Genomic DNA, 16,965 nt, shown 5'->3' with positions numbered 1-16,965 from the left:
GTTTTGCTGCCTCCCTAGCCTCAAGCCTTTTTAATTGAAATTCATGCTCCATCTTTAATTTTGCCAACTGAAGCTGAACCTCAGCCTTAGTAGGTTTACCTTGCGCGAACATTTTCAACGCATCCTCAGTAAATTGCTTTGTCAAAATATAATATTCAACTACTTTTCTTTGAATTTCTACCTTAGCCATACCCTTCTTGACCTCCTTAAGTTCGAGTTCCTCAACAATTTTCCACAACTCATCCTTTCTAGCTCTCTTCAAAACCACAGGGTCTGGCCCTGCCAGAAAATCTTGAACATCCATGTCTGCCGTTTTTCCACACGACCAATCAAAAGGGATTTTCTCCAATCAATTCAAATAAGCCTCCAAACAATTTGTTTAAATCCTGGACGCAGGCCACAATTTTTGTAATGTACCCCATAACAGGTTAACGTACCAGCAGTAATGGAAAACATCTTGGAGTCTGGTATTGCTGTTAACTAATGCTCATTTATTAGTAATTATGCAATACAGTAGTATAAATTCAGATCTATCAAACAGGTTAGCAATGATTTTATATATATATATATGTGGAAAAATATAAAAGCCAAGCTTCTTCAAGGTTAGGAGGTAAATGGATACAGACTTACGATGATTGGTAAATGAAATCAGTTCCGTTTGTGGTATTGTTTGGGGGGGGGAAGAGAGAGAAAGAGAATGTGTGTGTGAGAGAGAGAGAGAGAGAGATCGAGATCTAGTTCTTCAGGTGAGTTGATGCCGTCAATCTTCCCGTTACCCTCTGAGACTTCCAAGTTAGCCAAACTTGACCAACTTAAGAGCACCATCTTCAAGTGATAATCTACCAACGCAGGTAAAGTTTAGACACTCGGGTAAACTCCACAGGGTCGTTCTTTCATGCACTAATAATCACAGATTGATCCCTCAAAATCGATCCTCAGTCCCACACTCGTGGGTACCTGAAGAGGATAGTGGTAACTTCACCACACCTTAGTGTGTCTGCGTGTCCTGTGAAACAGGCAATTACGCTGGTTTAAATATTGTCGAGCTGAACACCAGCTGTCCATCAAGTAGCTCCTCCCTTCTCTCTCTGTAGGAACTCAGAAGCTGGCAGTGTCCTTGCAGAAATCCCAGACAAACTGTGAGCAGCCTTTTCCTCACTGTCTCTCTCAATAATAAGCTGTTTGTGCTGTAGAGCGGCACGCTCTCTATCTCTTTTTAGAAGCACAGTCCATAATGAATAACTCCGGGAGAAGAATAACAAGGAGAAGACAGGAGAATGGTGTCAATAAGGATGCCAAATCAGCCATGATGGATTGGCAGAACAGGCTCAAGGGGCTGAATGGCCTAATTCTGCTCCTGTATCTTATAGTCTTGTGGTTATTCACACAATTGTCACTGATCCCAGCTCCTATACCTGTTCCTATAACCCCCAGTTCCTCAATTTCTTAAATATTTATTTATCTCTGCCTGACATATACTTAGACATGAGGCCTCCCCACTCACAGGGGTAGAGAATCCCAGAGACTGTACACTCAGACATAGAATTCCAGAAATTTCCACACGTCTCTGTTTGAAATGAGTGGCCCTTATTTAGCAGCTCAGACTGTGGGGGAAGGGGTACACTCACTGATCCCACCTACCGACCACACCAGTCACCTCACACTGAGGACAGACCATTCACCTGCCCAGACTGCCCGAACCGATTCACTCTGTCATCCAACCTTGTGACACACAAGCAAGCTCACACTGGGGAAAATGTTTAAATAAGCTGCATGCTCAATCCAGAGGCAAGTTCACAATTGACTGTTGGTGTCGAACTCCGCAATTATTGCTGCTGCTCACCACATCCAGTTCTGCACCCTGGTCACTGGGACTGGGAGGTGTTTCTACTAAAGTTCACCTGTAATGGGACTGGAGTTTAATGTTCTGGATCTCTGACACATAAATCAGTTCTATTTCAAACTCTGTCTCAGGTACCTAGTGAATTTACAACACACCTTGTGTGCAGTCAGGAGATAGAAATATATATATATATGTCTATATCTCTCTCTCTCTCTCTCTCTGTCTCTCTCTCTCTCTATATATATGTGTGTGTGTGTGTGTGTGTGTGTGTGTGTGTGTGTGTGTCTATATATCTATATAAATCAGCTGAGCTGGTCCTTGCTACCGTTTCTGTTTCACAACAGCCATTTTAAATCCATCCCTGCTGTTCCCCTCTCGCTCTCCGTGGTGGGGTCCAAAGGGACACCATTCTGTTGGTGAAGTGGTTTCTCCTCAATTTTTTGCCTGTGGAACACATGAGCAGGATGCATTAAATTCGAGAGTGTCAGGGAGCAGAAGTGCGTGCAATTGCTATTACTAGGGTGGAGGTACTTAGGAAACTGAAAGAGGAGATGGTAGACAGGGCCAGTTGGCATGAGTAATGATCTTTCAGGAATCAATGGATTCTGCCATGGTTCTGGAGGACTGGAAAATTGCAAATGTCTCTCCAGTCTTCAAGAAGGGAGAGAGGAAGAAAGGAAGTTATAGGGGAGACGACTGGAGTTCTGCCTGCAGTGTTTTGCTTTGGATTTTTGCTGGTGTTTCAGAAGACGATGGTGGTTGGCTAAACAACTAGACTGTGAATGGACAGAGGATGGCAGGAGGAAGTGACAATTCGGGAAGTGAGTTAGAGATGGAAGATGGCGGGAAAGAGGAATGGAGTGTAAAGAGTAAGAAAAGAAAACAGAGGTATGAGCAGTCAAATTCTGAGGGGCCAGGGGATGATTGAAAAGGGATAGCAAAAGAATGGAAGAAGATGAGATTAAAGCAATTATAAAACTGAGTGAAGTCGGAGCATCTTTCGGGGATTGGAACCCAATTTATTTGACTAAAGTAATCAACAAATGTACAGGCGAAGTTAAAAGAACCAAGGTATTACAAAATGGATTGCTATTAGTGATATGTCGGGATAGCACTCAGCAAGGCAAAGTGATAAGATTAAATAAAATAGACTGTGAAATAGTACAATGTTCAATACTTGACAATAGAAAGTGGACTAGAGGAGTTATTTCGGAGATAGCAACAAAAGTTACTATGGATGAGATTAAATAGAACATAAAAGGAGCAAAGATTATTGAGACCAAACATTTGAAAGTTACAAGAGATGGAAAAAAGTGTGATAGTTTATCGGTGATGATTAACTTTGATGAAGAGAGATTGTTTAGGGTATATATGTTATGAGGTCAGAATATATATATACCACTGCCTTTAAGATGTTTTAAATGTCAGAAATTTGGGCATATTGCAGCGGTCTGCAGAGGGAAACAAAGATGTGGGAGATGTGCTGGAGAACATGAATACGGAAAGTGTGAGGCGGGAGCTAGGCTGAAATGTTGCAATTGTGGTGAGGAACACTGCAGCTTATCGAGGGTGCATTATTAGCAAGAAGGCAGCTGAGATACAATATGTTAAAGTAACTCAAGGGATTAGTTACGCTGAGGCAGTGAAAGGTTTCGCTGAAAAGGAGAAAGCTACTAAGCAAACAAATACAGGGAATAATAAACTAGTGAACTGTGAGGGCTGTAATATGATAAATAAGGACACACTAATAATAAAAAGAAAAGATTTTGTACTGTTTATGGTAGATGCAATTAACTGTTCAGCGCAAGCAGACAAAAGAACAGAAAAAATTAAAATTATAGACAAGTCTGCAGAGAAATATCTTGGTATTACAGGGAACACACATCAAAGTTGCTGGTGAATGCAGCAGGCCAGGCAGCATCTCTAGGAAGCGGTACTGTCGACGTTTTGGGTCAAGACCCTTCATCAGGACTAACTGAAAGAAGGGATAGTAAGAGATTTGAAAGTGGGTGGGGGAGGGGGGATCCAAAATGATAGGAGAAGACAGGAGGGGGAGGGATGGAGCCAAGAGCTGGACAGCTGATTGACAAAAGGGATATGAGAGGATCATGGGACAGGAGGCCTAGGGAGAAGGAAAAGGGTGGGTGGGGGAACCCAGAGGATGGGCAAGGGGTATAGTGAGAGGGACAGAAGGAGAAAAAGGAGAGAGAGAAAAAGAATGTGTGTATATAAATAAATAATGGATGGGGTACGAGGGGGAGGTGGGGCATTAGTGGAAGTTTGAGAAGTCAATGTTCATGTCATCAGGTTGGAGGCTACCCAGACAGAATATAAGGTGTTGTTCTTCCAACCTGAGTGTGGCTTCATCTTTACAGTAGAGGAGGCCGTGGATAGACATATCAGAATGGGAATGGGACGTGGAATTAAAATGTGTGGCCACTGGGAGATCCTGCTTTCTCTGGCGGACAGAACGTAGGTGTTCAGCAAAACGATCTCCCAGTCTGCATCGGGTCTCGCCAATATATAGAAGGCCACATCAGGAGCACCAGACGCAGTATATCACCCCAGCTGACTCACAGGTGAAGTGTCACCTCACCTGGAAGGACTGTCTGGGGCCCTGAATGGTGGTAAGGGAGGAAGTGTAAGGGCATGTGTAGCACTTGTTCCACTTACAAGGATAAGTGCCAGGAAGGAGATCAGTGGGGAGGGATGGGGGTGAAGAATGGACAAGGGAGTCGCGTAGGGAGCGATCCCTGTGGAAAGCAGCGGGAGGGGGAGGGAAAGATGTGCTTATTGGTGGGATCCTGGTGGAGGTGGCGGAAGTTACGGACAATAATTTGTTGGAGCCGGAGGCTGGTGGAGTGGTAGGTGAGGACCAGGGGAACCCTATTCCTAGTGGGGTTGCGGGAGGATTGAGTGAGAGTGTGCGTGAAATGGGGGAGATGCATTTGAGAGCAGAGTTGATGGCGGAGGAAGGGAAGCCCCTTTCTTTAAAAAAGGAGGACATCTCCTTCGTCCTGGAATGAAAAGCCTCATCCTGAGAGCAGATGCAGCGGAGACGGAGGAATTGCGAGAAGGGGATGGCATTTTTGCAAGAGACAGGGTGAGAAGAGGAATAGTCCAGATAGCTGTGAGAGTCAGTAGGCTTATAGTATACATCAGTAGATAAGCTGTCTCCAGAGATAGAGACAGAAAGATCTCGAAAGGGGAGGGAGGTGTCGGAAATGGACCAGGTAAACTTGAGGGCACGGTGAAAGTTGGAGGCAAAGTTAATGAAGTCAACAAGCTCAGCATGCGTGCAGGAAGCAGCACCAATGCAGTTGTTGATGTAGCGAAGGAAAAGTGGGGGACAGATGCCAGAATAGGTTTGAAACATAGATTGTTCCACAAAGCCAACAAAAAGGCAGGCATAGCTAGGATCCAGGAGACATGGCAGAAGCATTGCGATGAGAATGAAACAGGGAGACAACTGTACAAAATACAGAGGCAAGTCAGATACAAAAGATTGTCAAGTGGATATAGAAAGACAGAAGTGATCATCAGTCGTTTGAGAATTGGACACACTAATCTTAATCACACATTACACAAAATAGGGAAACATCCAACTGGGTTGTGTGAATACCATAATCAACCAGAAACAGTTGAACATGTATTGATAGCATGTAAGAAGTTTCAAAAAGAAAGAGTGAACATGATAGGAGCACTAAAGATAAACAAAAAAGCTGATGTGGGTATAGAAGACATTTTAAGTGGGAATTGAAGAGAAATACTGATCCGTATCATGAAGTATCTGAAAGACTCAGGTTTATTATATAGAACATAGAGAATGCAATTATTTTCCCTTCTCCTATTTATCCAACAATCCACACTCCAGTCTAGCAGGTGGCGGTAATGCACCTAAAACTGGTTTACCAACCTTCATAAACAACACAAGAAGAAAAGAAGAAAAAGGAAATTATAGGCCAGTTAGTTTGACCTCATTTGTTGAGCATCGATTGTTAAGGACGTGGTTTCGGGATATTTGGATGCACATGACTAAATAGGCCAGGTTGGGCGGTATCGGGCCTTGAGCACCCGATACATGAAGGGTCTGCAGGTGAAATTCCGATTCACTGCTGACGAGCCCAGTAAGCCAATCAGAGAGCTGCCTTATTCACCAATGAACAGAGAGCAGAAAGAAAAGCGCCGAAAATAACCGCCAGTTTCCCGGAAATGTGAAAATCCCGCCGAAAGTTATTTATTGATCTGCAGTCTGGAAAACTAGAGTAGCGCCTTAGCAGCTAGTTTAAATAACGTTAGCTATGCTAATAAAGGAATGGCAGCTGTTAAACTCACCTCAACATGTCTTTTACATTTTAACCCACCATAGACAATAGAAAAGTCACTGTTGCAAACAAGTGCAACGAGCAACACTCATTATTTTTGACCCCTATTAGGCAGGGGTACACTTTGGTGTAGTCTGGGGTGACGTACGTTTTATATTTTCCGTTTTTTGGAACACTCCGCCATGACGTGCTCTCTCTCTCTCGTAGTCGGTCTCAAAAAAATGATTTTGGGAATATTGTATATAATTTGCGGGCATCAGGGAGCGACTATTATAATACAGGAGGCTCCCGGAACTTCCGGAGAGGTGGGATGTCTGGAAAAGTATGCATTGAATCACTAATTCGGTGAAGATTTATTTTACAAGAACAACCCGGACGTTATTTAACTTACCAATTTGAATGTTTCTAGTTATTGAACTTCGAAAAGTCGATATTGGCGGTCGGTCTGTGTGTACCGGTCTCTTCTCAAACTGCGGTCTCAGGCGAGTTTCCAACGAGACTTTTTTTCCTTCTGTGAAAAACCCGGAATTCCAGCATCTGTAGACTTGCGTCCCCGTGAACCTATTATGGATTCGGCCAGAAACGGGGCTGGTTACCAAATGGAAGAATTGCATTTATTAAGACTCATTCTCGAGCCCCAAATACCAGGAAAACTTGCCCACAATAACCAACCGTACACGGATGGGGTGTGGGACAGGGACACACTAACAGCTGACTCCCGTTAATCCAGCTGCACCGAACTACTGATTCTGTGTTGAGGGGAGTCGGCCATATGTGTTGGGGGGGGGGAGGAGGGGTTTGTGAGAAGCTGTAATGTCTTATTCAACAAAACTCCCACGGGGAAAGGACAGAAGGGAATGGCATGATTAACAAAGGGGTAGTGAACAGGAATTGACAGCCCTTTTCTCTGCCGGATTAGTGGCTCTGAAAAGAGCCTTTTGTTGTGCTTGGTGCCGAGGTCGGGTTTAGGCGCGCTCGCCGCGGATACGCCGGGCCAGCTGGATGTCTTTGGGCATGATGGTGACTCGCTTGGCGTGGATGGCGCACAGGTTGGTATCCTCAAAGAGCCCCACCAGGTAAGCTTCGCTGGCCTCCTGCAGGGCCATGACGGCCGAGCTCTGGAAGCGCAGATCGGTTTTGAAGTCCTGAGCGATTTCGCGCACCAGGCGCTGGAAGGGCAGTTTGCGGATGAGCAACTCGGTGGATTTCTGGTAGCGTCGGATCTCCCTCAGAGCCACGGTGCCGGGCCGGTAGCGATGGGGCTTCTTCACTCCGCCTGTTGCCGGAGCGCTCTTGCGCGCCGCTTTGGTCGCCAGTTGTTTGCGGGGAGCTTTGCCACCGGTCGATTTACGCGCTGTTTGCTTGGTCCGAGCCATTCTCCTTCAGCAGTGCGATTACAGCCTGAAATATCAGGATTGAAGTGTCAGAGCAGACGCTGGGTCTGGCTTTTAAAGAGTTGATGAAGGGCCGCCCAGCTCCCTCTGATTGGTTGGAATGGAGATGTCCATCATAGGGTCTCAGCAGTGCGATTGGATGCCTGTCCTTAATCAGTTTGAAGCTGGCCGACGGGGGGGCGGGGAATAGTATCTGTGACCAAATATGGAAACTGGCGCCTAGGGTCACTATTCAGCCAATCCGACAGCAGATTGGATCCCCGGTTAATTTCAAATCGCCCGCCAATTTCTAAAGCAGCCGGAGCTAGTTTCTTACAATAACTAGAAATCATGAATTATCAAATTTTACTTTCATTGAAAGAATTGTTTTTACTTCTCTCAATTAGTTATATGAATGTTTGCATATTAAGCGAATAGCTTCTCGAGGTGAGTGCATTCGCTTCTGCCGGAAACGGGAGGACAGGCAGGGGATTGAGATCAATTTTATTTATTGCATTTACTAAATAGTTTTTGGAGAAAACAAAGCCGCAAAAGGATTGCATGAACCCAAACGCTGAACTGAAATATTTGTAGAAACATATAAATAATTGCAAACAAATAATTACATTATTTATCTCGTCCCGCACCAAGTCCCTGCAAACTGATGCGACCTGACCTGCCGGAGAGAGACAGCGTCGAACATGGAATTGAAATACAGCGCTCCGCGCAATCCTTCAGAAGCGCGAGTTCTTTATTGAATCAGAATCAGGTTTAATATTACCGGCATATATCGTGAAGTTTATTAATTTAGCGGCAGCAGTACTATGCAATATAGGAAAAGTAAACAGTTCGTACTGACATCTAAACCGACCAGGATATGGAATCGCGCGATTCTGGATCAGCTCTTATCTGGGAGATGTGGGTGGCTCTTAAAAGAGCCTTTGGTTTCGGGTTTTTACTGTATTTACTTTTTGGCCGCTGTCTTCTTGGCTTTCACAGATTTTGCCTTCGGCTTGGGTTTTGCCGACTTCTTGGCCACCTTGGGGGCTGCGACCTTCTTCGGACTCTTGGGCTTCTGCGCGGTCTTCTTGGTCGCTGTTTTCTTAGCTGCCGCTTTTTTAACCGCAGTTTTCTTAACCCCTTTGGTCTTGGCGGGAGATTTCTTGGCACCTGTTTTCCTGGCCACAGATTTCTTGGTCACTGCCTTCTTGGTCTTAGATGCCTTGGCCGCTGATTTCTTCGCTTTTTTCACGACTTTCCCGGTATGTTCTTTTTTAGCGGCTCTCAAGGAGCCGGAGGCACCTGCGCCCTTAGTGTGAACCAGGGTGCCTTTATCCAATTTCCTTTTAATGGCCATCCTGATCTGACCTTTCAGCTTTTGTACATCGACGCCGCTGCTGGCCAAACTCTTCTTTATCGCGGCTACGGACACCCCTCTCTGACTGCGGCAATCGGCCACAATCTTGTCGATCTGATCGCCCAGTTTGGGACCGGTTGACTTGGTCCGGACGGCCGCCTTCTTCTTCTTGGCAGCCTTGGTTGCAGAGGCGGGTGCCGCTGGTGGGGCCACTTCTGCGGTCTCGGTCATGGTCGGAACCTCTGTACAAACTCTCTCGAACTCTGAAGTGAGTGAGAAATGAAGCGAGAGGCGGCGGTGCTGAGCAATTTAAAGGCAGCGAGCGGACGGGGCGGAGACATCCTGCAGTCAGCTCCCGGCCTCTCCGTCTGTCTGTGTTTCTCTCTCCCGAAAAACTCTCCGATTCCGATTAAAATAGGACATCCCCAAGACCCAGACCGCTCTCTGTCTGTGCCCGAGGCCGGATTCTCTGCTGTAAAGAAAGTTTGGTCCGAATTAAATGCAGCAGTTTCTATATCAACCCGTTTCACTGCTGCACTGACCTCATTCTTCCCCGGGATCGGGACATTTTCTCTGTTTCCCGACTGAAATATTGAAATCAACTAAAAAATCGCGGTTAATTCCCACTTCAGGACTGAGCTCGGGAGCTGTGCCATCCCGGAGCAGGCAAATTGTTTTATTTTCTCTTGATGGGGATGAAAAATCCAGCGATGTGACCGGACTCACAAACACAGTGATACCAGTCTAAGCTGTCAGGCCTCTTAGCACACTCTCCCTGACACACCGTTCAGATCTGTACCTTCACAGCACCAACTGTTGGCCCGGTGCACCGTTCCCAGCGCAGGTTTTCCTCTCCGCTCGACCTGCTCTCCGGATTATCGCGTGTTATTTGTAGATTCCCAGATCAGTAACACCCCGAGGCCGGCGCTCCTCACCACCCTGATCCCTTGGTTTGGGTTGGATTCATCTCCTCTTTACGTGGGCTGCACGTTCAGTTTAAATAGGAGATGAAGACCATTTGCTGTGTCCTGCTGTTTGATCAACAAAATTCGATAGAATTGACACCAAACTGCCCTACTTTTCTGTTCAATTCATCAATTAATCTCACAAATCTGTTCTTGTTCCTTGAAGAGGTAACCCAGAGATTTGGTGAGTGTATCACAGCCACATCGTATTATATCATCACAAGAAAAGCATCAATGAAACATAAATTAGACAAAGTCCCCATGGAACTGCAGTCTGGAAGGTTAGATGACACGGGAATCCAGGGAGAGGTAGAAGTGGATAGATACTCGGCTTGATGTTAGGAGACAAGGGGTGATGGTCGAAGGTTGTGTACGGGACTGGAGATCAGTGAGTAGTGACGTGCCGGGCCCATTGCTTTTCATCATTTTATATAAAGAATTTGGATGAGAGTGTACAAGACATGGGTAGTAAGTTTGAAGATGACACTAAGCTAGCCGGTAGGGTCACAGAGCAACACAGCGCAGATAAATTGTCGGCATAACGTCGCAGCTCCCGGATTAAACGCCGCGACTGACTGATGCTAAACACGTCTTTCTCTGCCCCGTCTGCTGGTGAAGCCACTTTCAATGAACAAAGCTCTTGTACTTCTCAATCCCTCTCTCCCGTGACACTCCCGAGTTCCCCACCATTCCATGTATACGCCCTGCCTTGGTTTGACTTTCCAAAATACATCATCTGAATTGTAATCGATTCGTCAATTCGCATTTACACTTCAGTAACTGAGCAAGATCTCCTTGTAATCATCTTCACTATCAAAAATACCTCCTTATTTTGTGTCCTCCACAAACTTACTGGTAAAAACCTTGTGCGTCTGTAATATAGCGTTTATATTACAAAAGAATAACAAGGGTGCCAGCACTGACACCCGTGGCACATCACAAGTCCCCAGCCTCGATTCCTCACACACACAAAGCTATGCCAACTCCTCACAATCAGATTCCATCTGTGCAAATACTGGTAGATTCTGTCCTCACAATCCCCTCCAGTAAATGCCCCACTCCTGATGTGAGTCTGAGTGGCCTGTCATTCCCTGGCTTATCCTTGCTGCACTTTTTAAACAATTGAATGACAATAGCACATTCTGGTCTTCAGCAACTTCAGCAGCGGCTAATGATGAAGCCAGTGTCTCCACCAGAGAGGTGGGTGAGTGGGAGGACACTTAGTAAATTGAGTTTAATGTGGGAAAATGTGAGGTTCTGTCCCGTGTAGGAGGAATCAAAAGAGAGACTACAATTTATGTGGAGCGAGACTGCACATGAGTGAAGTACATGGGGTCTGGGTGTTGAGTTACACACAAACAGCAGACAGGTACAGTGAGTGGCCAATGGTGAATGGTGCATTGATGTTTATTGTTGGGTGGTTGGTGCAGAGAAACAGAGAACTGTTGTTACAGTGTCAGACAAGTGAAGAGATGGATTTTGGGAAGTTAAAACAGGCCAGGGCATACACAGTGAATGTCATGGTCCTGGAGAGTGTGAATGAACAGCAAGCTCTTCGGATACTGATATTGTACCTGGTTCACTGAAAGTAGCAACATCGGGAGACAAGGTAGTGACGAAGGTGCACAGCATGTTTACCTTCATCAGCAAAGGCTGTGAGAGGAGTTGGGAAATCATATTTTACAAATCATTCACTAGGCCACACCCAGAGTTCCCTGTGCAGTTCCAACACCACACTAATGGAAAGATGTGATTAAACTGGAAAGATGTAGGAAAGACTCACAGAAATATTGATTGTGCTGGAGGGCTTGAGTTACAAGGAAATATTGGATGGACTGGGACTATTTTCCCTGGAGCGAAAGAAGCTGAAGAAAAATCTGATAGAAATTTATAAAACTATGAGAGGTCTAGATAGGATAGAGAATCAGGATCATTTTCCCAGGGTGGAAATATCAAACATGAGAAGACATTGCTTTAAGATCACAGGGTGAGAAGTTAAAGGAGTTATGCAGGGTAAGTAATTTGGTTTTATTTACAGAGTGGTACGGCCTGCCATGGGGAGTGGTGAAAGCAGATATGATTATGACATTTCAGAGGCTTTTAGATGGGAAATGGAAAGATATGAATCACATGCAGGCAGAAGAGATTCAGTTTCCTTTGGCATTGTGTTCAGCACAGACATTGTGGGAAGAAGGGCCTGTTCCTCTGCTGTACTGTTCTGTGCTCTGGGTGAGAAACAGTGACAGAAAACTCTTTAGCTGGAGGCACAGCACAGGTGCATCTGTGGAAATGAGTAGGGCCCTCAACTGTATTGAAGAACTCATCTCTGTTTTAAATCGATGTCCCCATATTCTGAGGCATGCCCTCTGGTCCAAGTCTGCCCCACTATTGAAACATCCTTCCCACATCCACTCTAAGCCTTTCAATATTCAAAAGTTTTCTATGAGACCCCCTCATTCTTCTAAACTTCACAGAATACAGGCCCAGAGCCATCAAATGCTCCTCATATGTTAACACTTTAAATCCCGGGATAATTTCTGTGAACCTCCTCTCGATCCTCTCTAGTGCTCAGCACATGTTTTCTTGGGTAAGTGAGGCACCAGAGGACTGGAGGGTAGCCAGTGTTCTTCCTATGTTTAAGAAAGGTTCTGAAAATAAAACAGGAATTACAGGTCAGTGAGCCAGATGTCAATTCAAGTTCAATTGTCCCTCAACCATACATGAATTCTCATGAATACAGTCAAACAAGACAGCATTACTGCAGGTCAAGGTGCTAAAAACACATTAACAGCAGTCACATACAAAAACTCATTCACGGAATAAAAGAATCCCAGGGTCCCCATCCCCACAATATCGCAGCTTGATGCCCATGCCTGGCACATACAAATCAACAAACTCGTTTAGAATATCAGTAAAATACGATGCAGATTACGCATGTACATAGTCCAGACCCCACAGCCCCTCAGTATCATCTGTCAATCTGCCCCAATACCCACTAGGTGTTATTGTGGGTTAGAGGACCACTCCTGGCATCTACAGGCACATATAGAATATTAGTAAAAATACAACACAGAATATGTATGTATATAATCCAGACCTCCAAGTCCTCTGAGATCATCTCTCGACTGGCACAATGCCCGATGCCCAATACAACCAGACAAATATATCTGTATATAGTCCAGACCCCGCACTCCAATTGAAATCTTCAGTTGACCACATCTGCGCTACTCTTCCACCTGTAGCGCATGCCCCCAGTGGCTGAAAATCAAGTGACTTTGCAGCTTGAGGCCCAATTCCATTGAGTGATGCCAACAAATCTGCAGCAGACCTCAACAGAGCTTGTCTTCTGCCGAGTAAAGCCCTGGGAGGGCAGTGCCAATTCCATTCTGGATCCCGTGCCACACCACCCGCGGTGAAGCACCGTGGCTTTGTCCCTTCACTCCTGTGGCTGCAAACAGGTGACACCGTGTCTTCAGCCCGAGTGATCGCTGCAACCGAGGTCAGCAAGATTCCCTGCCTCCGCCCCGCTCTCATCCAATAAATCAGCGAACTGAACTTGCGGTGTACCAGATTAACAATGTCGAAAGGGAAGGGGTCTTGTGATCACAAGAAAATCGACCATAACGGCCACTCGCTATTTGACTGTGAGCCTCCATCGAGTTGGGCAGCAGCTCCTTCATTATCTCCACCAATGAGCAACTCGCTGATGGTGCACACCTGAGCTACTTTGAGTTCTCAACATTTAGCAATATCTTGTGATCATTTGAAGTAGGTTTAAGTAGAACATTAGCACCTTTTGTTGACCCCGTAGAAGATGCTGCAACCAGTCACACCAGCATCTTGCCAGAAGTAGTGGGAAGATTATTGAAAGGTATTCTAAGGGACCAGATATACGAGTATTTGACTAGACATGGACTGATTAAGGAGAACCAGCATCACCTCATGCATATCTTCTTCAGGAAGTAGCAGGAAATTAGGTTAAAGCAGTGGATGTTGTCTACCTGGATTTTAGCAAGGCATTTGACGAGGACCAGCATGGGAGGCTGGTCAGGAAGGTTCAGTCACTTGGCATTCAAGATGAGGCAGTAAATTGGATTAGGCATTAGTTTTGTGGGAGAAGCAAGAGAGTGGTAGTAGACGGTTGCCTCTCTGACTGCAGGCTAGTGACTAATGATGTCCTGCAGGGATTGATACTGGGTCTGATGCTGTTTGTCATCTATATCAATGATCTGGATGACACATGTGGTTAAGTGGAATAGCAGATTTTCAGATGACACCAAGATTGGGGGTGTAGTGGACTGTGAGGAAGACTTTCAGAGCTTGCAGCGGAATCTGGACCAGCTGGAAAAATGGGCTGAAAAATGTCATATGGAATTTAATGCAGACACGTGTGAGGTGTTGCACTTTGGTAGGACCAACCCGGGTAGGTCTTACACGTGAATGGTAGGGCACTTGGGAGTGTTGTAGAACAAAGGGATCTGGGAATACAGGTTTATATTCCATTGAAAGTGGCATCATATTTGGATAGGTTTGTAAAGAAAACTTTTGCCACATTGGTCTTCATAAACCGAAGTATTGAATACAGGAGATAGGATGTTATTTTGAAGTTGGAAAAGACATTGGTGGGGCCTAATTTGGAGTATTGTGTACAGTTTTGGTCACCTATCTTCAGGAAAAATGTAAATAAGGTTGAAAGAGTTCAAAGAAAAATTTACTAGGACAGTGCTGGGTCTTCAGGACCTGAGTTAAAGGAAGGATTGAATAGTTTAGAATTTCATTCCTTGGAACATAGAAGAATGGGAGGAGATGTGATAGAGGTATACCAAATTATGAGGGGTATAGACAGGATAAATGCAAGCAGGATGTTTCCACTGAGGTTGGGTGGGATTACAACTAGGGGTCATGGATTGGGGTGAAAGGTGAAAAGTGAAACGTTTAATGGGAACATGAGGAGGAACCTCTTCACTCAGAGGTTTGGAATAGTGTGGATTGAGCTGCAAGTGCAAGTGGTGCTTGCGAGCTTGATTTCAATGTTTGAGAGAGGTTTAGATAGGTACATGGATGGTGGGGTTATGAAGGACTATGGTCCCAGCGCAGGTCGATCGGAATAAGCTATTTAACTGGTTTCGGCACAGGCTAGGATGGGCCAATGGGCCTGTTTGTGTGCTGTACTTTTCTATGACTTTATAAGGGGCCAAAAATGCTCAAAATACTCCAAGTGTAATCTCACCAATGTACTATAAAGCCTCAGAATTATATCCTTGCTTTTATATTCTAGACCTCTTGAAATGAATACGAACGTTGCATTTGCCTTCCTTACCACCAACTCAACCTGCATGTTAACCTTTCGGAAATCCTGCACAAGGACTGCCAAGTCTCTATGCACCTCTGAATTTTGAACTTTCTCCCCATTTAGAAAATAGTCTACACCCTTATTCCTTCTCCCAAAGTGCATGACCATGCACTTCCCTGCACTATATTACATCTGCCACTTCTTTGCTCCTTCTTCCAAATTGTCCAAACCCTTCTACAGACTCTCTGCTTCCTCAACACTTACTGCTCCTCCACTTATCTTTGTACTGTCTGCAAACGTAGCCACTAAGCAATCAATATTGTCATCTTAATCATTGACCTATAATATGAAAACGAGTGATCTTAATACTGAACCCTGTGGAAAATCACTAGACATCGGCAGCCAAAAGACCTCCTTTAATCTGCCTGTCAGCCAATCTTCAGAACTCTGGGGTGTTGTCCATCAGATTAGTTGGTTTATCTACCTTCAGACTTTTCAACGTTCCGAGTACCTTCCCCTTAGTCATAGCAACTACCCTTACTCTGCTTCCAACACTCTCGAATTTCTGGCACACTGTTTCTGACTTCTAGTTGTCTATAACAGTGAGGGCTAACACAAAATATTGATTAAGTTCATCTCCCATTTCTTTGTCATCCATTACTACCTCTCCTGTGTCTTTTTCCCATCGAGCAATATCCTCCCTCATCTCTTGGGATGAAACACCAACCTGATTTTCCCAATCGCTCTGCATATTGAGTTTCCACATGACTATTGTAACATTGCCCTTATTATATCCCTTTCCTATCTCCCAATATAATTTGTTTCCCACATCCTGACTACCGTTCGGAGGTCTGTCTAAAACTCCCATCAGGGTATTTTTACCCCTGTAGTTTCTTAATTCTACTCACAAGAGCTCTGCATCTTCCAATTCTATGTGACCTCTTTCTAGGATTTAATTTAATTTATTACCAACAGAGCCACCCCAACCTCTCTGCCTAACTGCCTATCCTTTCGATACAATGTGTACCTTTGGATCTTAAGCTCTCAGCTATGATCTTCTTTCAGCCACGACTCAGTGAGACTAACTAGGAATATGCCAGAAACTGTTGGGGGCAGAAGTTGACAAACCACCTGGACCAGATGGACTAGTATGCTGAGCACTGAAACAGGAGGCGGAAGAGATTGTGGAGGCATTAGTAATGATCTCTCAAGAATCACTGCATTCTGGTATGATTCTGAAGGACTGGAAAACTGCAAATTTTACTCCACATTTTAAGAAAGGAGGGAGGCAAAAGAAAGGGAAATATAGCTCAGTTAGAGTTTCAAGGGGGTGGAGGCGTAGCAGACTTGTGGGTGGGGTTGATGGACTATTCCAGATTTGTGGTGGTGGTGGATAGTTTGAGGGTCCAGAGGAACTTAGTGAGAATGATTCTGGGACTGAAAGGGTCAATGTACAAGGAGTGCTTGATGGCCCTGGGCATGTAGCTGCTGGAGCTTAGAAGAATGAGAAGGATCTTGAATATTGAAAGACCTCGATAGAATGGATGTTTCCGTACAGATGAGAGTCCAGGACCAAAGGGCACAGCTTTTGGAACAGAGATGTGGAATTTCTTTAGCCAGTGGGTGATGAATCTGTGATATTCTTTGCTACAGGTGGCCATGGAGGCCATGTCATTGGATATATTTAAAGTGGAGTTTGATAGGTTCTTGATTAGGAAGGGTGTGTTACGTACCCCATAATGAGTTAAATAACCAGCAGAAATGGAAAACACCTTGGAGTCTGGTATTGCTGTTAACTAATGTTCGTTT

General features: G+C 45.0%; 2 protein-coding genes across 2 annotated transcripts; both read right to left on the bottom strand.

The window, feature by feature from the left end:
• Nucleotides 1-503: 503 nt before the first annotated feature.
• Nucleotides 504-9,161, bottom strand: LOC140205456 (uncharacterized). The gene is made up of 3 exons (XM_072273063.1): nucleotides 8,510-9,161; nucleotides 6,560-6,729; nucleotides 504-2,287 (listed from the first exon to the last, which is right to left on the bottom strand). The coding sequence occupies exons 1-3, from the start codon at nucleotides 9,127-9,129 to the stop codon at nucleotides 2,193-2,195; spliced, it is 885 nt and encodes a 294-aa protein (XP_072129164.1). The 5' UTR covers nucleotides 9,130-9,161; the 3' UTR covers nucleotides 504-2,192.
• LOC140205455 (histone H3) lies at nucleotides 6,891-7,775 on the bottom strand. The gene has a single exon (XM_072273062.1). It carries the CDS (start codon nucleotides 7,542-7,544, stop codon nucleotides 7,134-7,136), a length of 411 nt encoding a protein of 136 aa, XP_072129163.1. The 5' UTR covers nucleotides 7,545-7,775; the 3' UTR covers nucleotides 6,891-7,133.
• Nucleotides 9,162-16,965: the final 7,804 nt, after the last annotated feature.

The sequence above is a fragment of the Mobula birostris genome, chromosome 11, assembly GCF_030028105.1.
Source record: "Mobula birostris isolate sMobBir1 chromosome 11, sMobBir1.hap1, whole genome shotgun sequence".
In the NCBI taxonomy this organism is placed as follows: Eukaryota; Metazoa; Chordata; class Chondrichthyes; order Myliobatiformes; family Myliobatidae; genus Mobula; species Mobula birostris.
This window is presented reverse-complemented; position numbering and strand designations above follow the sequence as displayed.